Below are 9,485 nucleotides of genomic sequence, written 5' to 3'. Positions count from 1 at the left end.
GCCTAGGCTGGAGTACAGTGGTGCGATCTCGGGTCACTGCAACCTCTGCCTCCCGGGTTCAAGCAATTTTCCTGCCTCAGCCTCCCAAGTAGCTGGGATTACAGGCGCACGCTGCCACGCCTGGCTAATTTTTGTATTTTAGTAGAGACGGGGTTTCACTGTGTTCCCCAAGCTGGTCTTGAACTCCTGAGCTCAGGCAATCCGCCTGCCTCAGCCTCCCAAAGTGCTAGGATTACAGGCATAAGCCGCCACCACACCCGCCCAAAATATTTTTAAAATGGTTAAAATGGTAAATTTTATGAGTTTAAAAAATTTTTAAAATTATACTAGTTGGCGAGGCACAGTGGCTCATACTTGTAATCCCAGCACTTTGGGAGGCCGAGGCAGGGAGATGACAAGGTCAAGAGATCGAGATCATCCTGGTCAACATGGTGAAACCCTGTCTCTACTAAAAATACAAAAATTAGCTGGGCGTGCTGGCTAGGACCTGTAGTCCTAGCTACTCAGGAGGCTGAGGCAGGAGCATCTCTTGAACCTGGGAAGCAGAGGTTGCAGTGAGCTGAGATCACGCCACTGCACTCTAGCCTGGCAACAGAGCAAGGCTCCATCTCAAAAAAGAAAAAAAAATTATAGCAGTTGATGTAAATGAAATAGCAATAAAACTTGCTATGCATCTTTTCCTAAATGATTTTCTTTTTCTTTGAGACAAGGTCTCACTCTGTCACTCAGGCTGGAGTGCAGTGGCGCAATCACAGATCACCGAAGCCTTGACCTCCTGGGCTCAAGTATTCCCTACCTCAGTCTCCTCCTGAGTAGCTGGGACCACAATGGCCAATTTTTGTATTTTTTATAGAGATAGGGTCTCCCTACGTTGCCCAGGCTGGTAGATAATTTTTAAAACCTTTTTATTTTGAAATAACCATAGGCACACAAGAAATTGTAAAAATAGTACAGAAAATTCCCATGTACCCATCATCCATTTTCCCATTTTATTCTTTATTTTTGCTTTATTTTATTTTTTTTAGAGACAGAGTCTTGCTCTGTCACCCAGGCTAGAGTACAGTGCTGCTATCATAACTCACTGCAGCCTTTTTAACTCCTGGACTCAAGTGATCCTCCCACCTGAACCTCCCAAGTAGCTAGGAATAAAGGCGCACGCCACCAAGCCCACCTAATTGTGTGTGTGTGTGTGTGTGTGTGTGTGTGTGTGTGTAAAGAAGGGGTCTTGCTGTGTTGCCCAGGCTGGTCTCAAAGTCCTGGCTTCAAGCTTCAAACCCCACCTTGGCCTCCCAAAGTGCTGGGATTACAGGCATGAGCCACTGTGCCTGGCCTTCATTTTCTCTTAATGGTAGTGTCTTACCATATAGTACATATAGTAATTTTTCTTTTTCTTTTTTTGAGACAGAGTTTCGCTCTTTTTGCCCAGCTAAAATCATGTTCAGTGGCGCAATCTCGGCTCACCGTAACCTCTGCCTCCCGGGTTCAAGCAATTTTCCTGCCTCAGCTTCCCGAGTAGCTGGAATTACAGGCATGCGCCACCACACTTGGCTAATTTTGTATTTTTAATAGAGACAGGGTTTCTCCATGTTGGTTAGGCTGGTCTCGAACTCCTGACCTCAGGTGATCTGCCCACCTTGCCTCCCAAAATGCTGGGATTACAGGTGTGGGCCACCGTGCCCAGCCCATATGGTACTTTTTCAAAACCTGGAACTTGACATTGGTATGATATAATTAACTAGCCTACAGACCTTACTCAGATTTTTGGGTGAATTGATTTAAAAGCTATACAATATCCAGTGCAGCTTTCCACTAGTTAAGATGAAGAATTTTACTGTTCTCATCCCATTGAATAAAATGTTTTGATTTTTTTAAAAAGCCAAAATGTTCTGTTTTTTTCTTAAACCTTAAAAACAACTCAAAAATTTTCATTTTTTTACTATCTTTACAAGACTACAATTGAATTAAGGGGGTGGCAGTGGAGACGAAAAGATGACTTAGAAATGGAAAAAAATTAATTAAAAAATGGATTTGAGGCCAGGCGCAGTGGCTTATGCCTGTAATCTCAGCACTTTGAGAGGCCGAGGAGGGTGGATCACTTGAGCTCAGGAGTTCGAGACAGGGCTGGCATGGTAAACCCCATCTCTACTTAAAAAAAAAAAAATCGGCAAGGCTCGGTGGCTCATGCCTATAATTCCAGCACTTTGGGAGGCCGAGGTGGGCGGATTGCTTGAGACCAGGAGATGGAGACCAGCCTAGCCAACACAGTGAAACCCCGTTTCTACCGAAAAATACAAAAATGAGCCAGGTGTGGTGTTGTGCGCTTGTAGTCCCAGCTACCTGGGAGGCTGAGGCATGAGAATCACTTGAACCTGGGAGGTAGAGGTTGCAGTGAGCCGAGATTGTGCCACTGCACTCCAGCCTGGGCGACAGAGTGAGACTCTGTCTCAAAAATAAATTAAATAAATAAGCCTAGCATGGTGGCACACTTCTGTAGTCCCAGCATCTTGGCAGGCTGAGATGAAAGGATTGCTTGAACCTTGGAGGCAGAGGCTACAGTGGGCTAAGATTGTGCCACTGCACTCCTGCCTGGGTGACAGAGCGAGACTTTGTCCTAAGAAAGAAAAAAAAAAAAAGAATTTGGGTATCATAGGAGTAGGAGGAATTAAGAATACATGAGTTCTGGTTTCAATTACTGGGTACATGGTGGAACCATTTATTGAGATAGAGAAGTTTTGAAGCTGGGTGCAGTGGCTCACGCCTGTAATCCCAGTACTTTGTGAGGCCGAGGTGGGCAGATTACCTGAGGTCAGGAGTTCGAGATCAGCCTGGCCAACATGGTGAAATCCCGTTTGTACTAAAACTACAAAAAATTAGCCAGGCTTGGTGGCATGCACCTGTAATCCCAGCTACTTGGGAGGCAGAGGCAAGAGAATTGCTTGAACCCCGGAGGAGGCAGAAGTTGCAGTGAGCTGCGATTGCACCACTGCACTCCTGCCTGGGTGACAGAGCAAGACTCTGTCTCAAACAAAACAAAAGAGACAGAGTTTTGGGAAGGGTTGGTTTACAGGGAAAATCCTGGGTTCAGTCTCAGGCTTATTCAGGTGAGATGTCCCTGAGCCATCTAAGTGGCAACTCAGTAGGCTGTTGGATATGGGATCTAGAGACTACAAGAGAGGATTGAGTTGATGTCACACAACTCCAGAGAGGGCATCACACACAAGTATATTTAAAGTTCCTGGCTGGGGCGGGGTGCAGTGGCTCACGCCTGTAATCCCAACACTTTGGGAGGCCGAGGCGGGTGGATCACCTGAGGTCAGAAGTTCGAGATCAGCCTGACCAGCATGGGGAAACCCCGTCTCTACTAAAAATACAAAAAAAATTAGCCAGGCGTGGTGGTGGGCACCTTTAATCCCAGCTACTTGGGAAACTGAGGGAAGAGAATCACTTAAACCCGGGAGGCAGAGGGTGCAGTGAGCCGAGATCGTGCCTCTGCACTCCAGCTGGGGCGACAAGAGTGAAACTCCAACTCAAAATAATAATAATAATAATAATAATAATAATAATACTAATAATTTAAAAATAAAGTTCCCGGCTGGGCATGGTGGTTCACGCCTGTAATTCCAGCACTTTGAGAGGCTGAGGCGGGCGGATCACTTGAGGTCAGGAGTTTGAGACCAGCCTGGCCAATATGGTGAAACCCTGTCTCTACTAAAAATATAAAAATTAGCCAGGCATGGTGGCGCATGCCTGTAGTCCCAGCTACTTGGGAGAGTGAGGCGTGAGAATCGCTTGAACCAGGCAGGCGGAAGTTGCAGTGAGCCAAGATCACACCACTGCACTCCAGTCTGGACGACAGAGCAAAAACTCCATCTCAAAAAAAAAAAAAGTTCCCTCTCAACCCCTGTTTATTTATCCCATAAATATTTATTAAATGATTCTAAGTCTTAGAGCTGCAGAGGTGAAGAAGAGAGACTAGGTCAGCCCCTGTCCTCATGGATCTTACATCCAGTGGAGGTCATTTGGGTGTCAGAGGAAGGGTAGGGTGGTGGCTTTTTCCAGGCAGGCTAAAGGAGGGAGGTCACAATGTGTACTTTGTGATGAGATCTATGATATAACTGGGATGACACCAAGGGCCACACTGAGGTATTCCTTCCCCTCTCAGGACTAGCCACATGCTGTCTCTCTGCCCTGGCCTCTTCCGCCCCATGCCCAGTCAGAGACCGTTTTGAGGGTGAGCAAATGGATAGTGAGGCAGGAGAGGAGGGGTTGGAAGGAGGTGGAGGGTGGAGGAATGGGGAGTTGTGGAGGCCGACAGGACAGAGGGAAGCTGGTGTTGTCTGTTGCCTCAGCCCCTTGTCCTTACAGGTAGAGAAGCCAGTCTACGGCCCACCACGGGAGCCACCGCCTGGGCCAGACATGAAGCGCTGGCAGATTTTTGTCCTGTGGGTCTTTTGGGTGCTCATCCTCTGGCTGATGACCCCCTATCTGGATCTGACACCTGAATCAGCACCCCAGGAAAAACGCATGTACTTGGTACCATGGCGTTGCAACTGCCCTTGGTTCAGTTCCGGGAAGTGTGGCTGCCCTTCTGAGACCCTCAACTGCTCCTCCTGCCACCACACAGCTGATGAATGGAACTGGCTTGATGCGTGCTCCAGGAAGACCATGGGGTACCTGATGAGGACAAGAGAGTCTATGACCTCTGACACTGTGCTCTGGTGGTTGGTCAGTGGTCAACACTGGGCCCGGCCGTATCCCCCATGCTTCCCGGGCCTCACCCATCTCCCACTTTCCACCCAAATCCCTGCCCTTGGCACTGTCTTCACAGCCTCTGGATGGAGATCTCATCCGCCCAGCTCTGTTTTCTCTCCCCTGGGCCCAGCCCCCAATCTCCCTCTTGCTGTTTCCAGGGCATGAACTCAGGGAGCGAGCTTGGGAAATTGTGGAGGAAGCTGTTTAAAGGGATTCCCAGGCTCTCAGTGAGCCATTTTGATTTCTATTGTGGGACTTGTGTGCTGTTGGGGCGCCCACAGATCCTGCAGGGCTCCAGCCTTGGCAACGACATCGACCAATGCCCCATGGTTTTCAGGTGGGTGCTGGGGAGAGGGCGGGAGCAGGAGGGCCAGGGCTGCCCCACAGTTCCATCAGTTTCTGCTCCCCTTCCCAAGATGAAGCGGGCCCCAAGTCCAGGGCTTTGAGATGGACGTGGGGAACCAAACCACACACAATGCTTCATCTATCCCAGGAATGCCAGTGACCGGGGCTCCTGGATGCAGCTGGAGATGCTACTGCAGAAGCTCTCTGACCTGGTGTGGACTTCAGACGCTCTAAGTGATGAGGTGATGGAGGAGGTGTCCCCAGACATTCTCTGTGTGGGGGTGAGGGGAGGTCACTGCAGGGAATAAGACCAGGGGCTCTGGGAAGACCCTCTATTGGCTTACTGGGGACACTTGCAGGACTTTCCCAGGTCTTGTGGCCCAAACTCCCCACTTCCAATTCTTTCTCAGATTTCGGAAGACGGTCTGGTTCCCTAGTGGAGTGGAAGATAGCAAAGACACGGTGAGAGGGAATAGGAAAAGGGGTAGGATGTGGCTGTGGGTTGCTGTGGGAAGGGCCCCAGGTCAGTTCCCTCTCCCTTCCTCCCCTGGTGCAACCAGGACAACTGGCTGCCTTACTAGGGTCAGGGTCATCCCTGGGGCCCAAGGCTCTGTTCTGTGTCTTGCACAACTGTGCCCAGGCAAGAAAGATTCTTGTATCTTCTCTTAAAATTCCTGCTCCTCAATGCCTTCAGCATGGAGTCTAAAGTTTTCTGCCTGGCTTTCAAGACTCTACATGTAGGCCAAGCATGGTGGCTCATGCCTGTATCCCAACACTTTGGGGGGCTGAGGCAGGTGGATCATGAGGTCAGGAGTTCGAGACCGGCCTGGCCAATATGGTCAAACGCCATCTCTACTAAAAATACAAAAAATAGCCAGGCGTGGTGGTAGCCTCATCTCTACTAAAAATACAAAAAATAGCCAGGCATGCCTGTAGTCCCAGCTACTCGGGAGGCTGAGGTAGAAGTATCGCTTGAACCCGGGAGGCAGAGGTTGCAGTTAGCCGAGATTGTGCCACTGCACTCCAGCCTGGTGACAGAGCGAGACTCCATCTCAAAAAAAAAAAAAAAAGACTCTACATGTTCTGACTCCTCCCTTTGCCTCCTGTCTCCCAGGCTCCCATAATGGGCTCTTAGAATTCCCCAGACACATGAGCTGCCTCATGCCTTCTCATGCACCATTCCATTTTCCTGGAATGCCCTTCTCTTATGTCCTGGGGGGTTCCCCTCTCTTCCTCCAATATCATGAAGAGAAGCGAATTGACATTCTCTTTTTTGGGATCCTCAGTGACTCTAGGAGAGTGTCCAGAGTCTGTTTCCTGGAGGTGAGCTCCAGTCTCCTCCCAGCTCCCAGGGGCAACCTGTCATCCTAGATGCTGAGTGACGGGAGGCAGGGGTGAGGACAGGAGTCTGCCTGCTGACGCACATGTCCCTCTCTCATCCACTAGGTCACCCTCTTTGGATTTGGATCAGAATAGCAAGGAAAGTGTTTCTATCACTGGAAGGAGGATAATCAGACCAAGGGCTCCAAGGAAATACTGCCCACGTCTACTGCAGGAGCAGAAATCGAAGTCATCCATCAGCTAGTGTGTGGACAAGCTCACTATTCACACAAGCTCAGCCTAGCTGAGTCCATACAAGTCCTATTTCTGGGTGGGTAAAGGGCAGGAGGAAATTGTAAGATCAGTCTGGTACTGAATAAAATCCTGGCCTGACTGTCTTACCTGCAACCACAGTGTCTGGGAGGGATGGGCCAGATGTGCCTTCCAGATCTCAGGGGCAATATTTGAGTTGATTTGTTTGCCTGGTCCCCTGGATCATGTAGGAGGTATAAGTTTAGATTCAATTTCATGCCAAGTGCAAACCCAGATTTTGAGTTGTTGGGGGAGGCTCTTTACCCACTTCGATAAAAGAAGTAAACCTCCTTGTTTCACCCATGCCGGAGGGTGAGGGTTGTTTTTTGTTGTTTGTTTTTTTGTCCAGCTTTTCACAGAAGGTTTAGCATTTTGAGGTTCTCAGTTTTTTTAGGTGCCTCAGTTCCAATTCGCTTTTTTTTTTTTTTGAGACAAGAGCTTGCTGTGTTGCCCAGGCTGGAATGGAGTGGCACAATCATGGCTTATTGCAGCCTCAACCTCCTGGGCTCAAGGGATCCTCCCACCTAAGTCCCCTGAGTAGCTGGGACTACAAATGCTTGTCACCATGCCCAGTTAATTTCAATTTTTGTTTTTGTAGAAAAGGGGTCTTGCCATGTTGGCCAGGATGGCCTTGAACTCCTAGCCTCAAGGAATCCTCCTGCCTTGGCCTCCCAAAGTGCTGGGATTACAGGTGTGAGTCACTGTGCCTAGCCCTTACCGTGTCACTTCTGCAGCATTCTATTGGTCAGATCAAGTCATAAAGTGATCCAAGATCCAAGAAGTGGGGAAATGAACTGCTCTTCCTAATGGAAAGAGCTGAAAAGAATCTGCCATAATGAGACTACCACAATGTCAAGGGCCCAGTTGTGTTGGCAGCAGTGGTGGCATTCCAGGTGGGCCATTCCTGGGGTAGTCTTTGGCCATGTTTTGCATCTCATGATAGACTGAGCCTGGTTCTCTAGCTTTTGCATCATCCTGTAAACTACTAAATATTTAGCCGGCAAATTGTTTTTCTCTGAAGTTTACCAGTCTGTTGACCAAGACCAAGAATCCAACTGCTACAGTTAACAAAGAATAAAAAATCAGACTTTTGGCTGGGCGCAGTGGCTCACACCCAGCATGTTGCGAGGCTGAGGCAGGAGGACTGCTTGTGCCTGGAAAATTTCTGCATAATTCACCCCTTAATTTGCATGTAGTTAAAGTGGGTATAAATAGGATTGCAGAGCTGCTGCTGAGCTGCTAACTCTGGGCACACTGTCTATGGAGTAGCCCTGCTCCACAAGAAGCAGTGTACCTCTGCTGCTGCTGTGCAATGCTGCTTCAATACAGGTTGCTAACACCACTGGATTGCATCAGGGCAAAGCCAAGAACCCTCTCAGGCTAAGCCCCAATTTTGGGGATTGCCTGCCCTGCATCAGAGGCATCACTCCAGTCTCTACCTCCAACTTCACATGGCATACTCCCCTGTGTCTTCTGTTTCCAAATTTCCCTCATCTTTTTTTTTGAGATGGAGTCTTGCTCTTGTCACCCAGGCTGGAGTGCAGTGGCATGATCTCAGCTCACTGCAACCTCTGCCTCCCAGGTTCAAGCAATTCTCCTGCCTCAGTCTCTCGAATAGCTGGGATTACAAGTGCCCGCCACTATGCCTGGCTAATTTTTTGTATTTTAGTAGAGACTGGGTTTCGCCATGTTGGCCAGGCTGGTCTCAAACTCCTGGCCTCAAGTGATCTGCCTGCCTTGGCCTCCCAAAATGCTGGGATTACAGGCAGGGGCCATTGCACCCGGCCAATTTTCCTCATCTTATAAACACACTAGTCATTGGATTAGGGCCCATTCTCATCCAGCATGATCTCATTTTAATTTCATTGTATCTGCAAAGGCCCTACTTCCAAATAAGGTCACATTTATAAGTATCAGGGGTTAGAACTTAAAGATTTTTTTTTTTAGTAACACAATTCTACCTCCTGCAAGCAGAATAATGGCTTTTCTAGACATGCAAACTTAGAAGTTTTATCTCCTACACACCCTTTCTTAGAAAGTTACCATGAACAAAAGGCCGGGCGCAGTGGCTCATGCCTGTAATCCCAGCACTTTGGGAGGCCAAGATGGGTGGATCACCTGAGGTCAGGACTTTGAGACCAGCCTGACTGATATGATGAAACCCCGTCTCTACTAAAAATACAAAAATTAGCCAGGCATGGTGGTGCACGCCTGTAATCCCAGCTACTCGGGAGGCTGAGACAGGAGAATTGCTTGAACCCGGAAGGCAGAGGTTGCAGTGAACCGAGATCGTGCCATTGCACTCCAGCCTGGGCAACAAGAGCGAAACTCTGTCTCAAAAAAAAAAAAAAAAAAAGTTACCATGAACAAAAAAAAGTAGTCTTAGTTCATTTACAAACTCTATAGGAAATATTTATCTAGTTACAATAATGTAAACACTGATAGTAGATTGTTGACTTTTAGAATTAAATTAGCCTGTAGTTCTGTACCATCCAATATGATGGATGAGCACTTGAAATGTAGCAAGTGCAAGTGAGGAAGGAATTTTTAAATTTATTTTAATTAATCTAAATTTCAAAACAATTCAGTTCTTAGAAAACTTTTCAGTATGCTTATTATAATGTGGGTATGTAAATCTTTTTTGACTGTAAAATTTTATCAAATTTATAAATCATGTATTTCTGACAAAACAGTTTGAATTTAGATACACTATAAGTGTAAGATATACACTGGACTGGCCGGGCGCAGTGGCTCAA

At 47.8% G+C, this 9,485-nt stretch overlaps 1 protein-coding gene across 2 annotated transcripts; it reads left to right on the top strand.

Moving 5' to 3' along the window:
• The first annotated feature begins 4,094 nt into the window (after positions 1 to 4,094).
• On the top strand, positions 4,095 to 6,815 carry C21H20orf173 (chromosome 21 C20orf173 homolog). Of its 2 annotated transcripts, none has more exons than XM_054466475.2 (6): positions 4,095 to 4,231; positions 4,366 to 4,725; positions 4,911 to 5,089; positions 5,246 to 5,339; positions 5,508 to 5,559; positions 6,544 to 6,815. In XM_054466475.2, the coding sequence occupies exons 2-5, from the start codon at positions 4,417 to 4,419 to the stop codon at positions 5,532 to 5,534; spliced, it is 609 nt and encodes a 202-aa protein (XP_054322450.1). In that variant the 5' UTR covers positions 4,095 to 4,231; positions 4,366 to 4,416; the 3' UTR covers positions 5,535 to 5,559; positions 6,544 to 6,815. The 2 variants fall into 2 exon arrangements, with proteins under 2 accessions (XP_054322450.1, XP_054322451.1); XM_054466476.2 differs by having other exon boundaries at positions 4,110 to 4,231; positions 4,350 to 4,725.
• Positions 6,816 to 9,485: the final 2,670 nt, after the last annotated feature.

Source organism: Pongo pygmaeus, chromosome 21 (genome assembly GCF_028885625.2).
Source record: "Pongo pygmaeus isolate AG05252 chromosome 21, NHGRI_mPonPyg2-v2.0_pri, whole genome shotgun sequence".
In the NCBI taxonomy this organism is placed as follows: Eukaryota; Metazoa; Chordata; class Mammalia; order Primates; family Hominidae; genus Pongo; species Pongo pygmaeus.
This window is presented reverse-complemented; position numbering and strand designations above follow the sequence as displayed.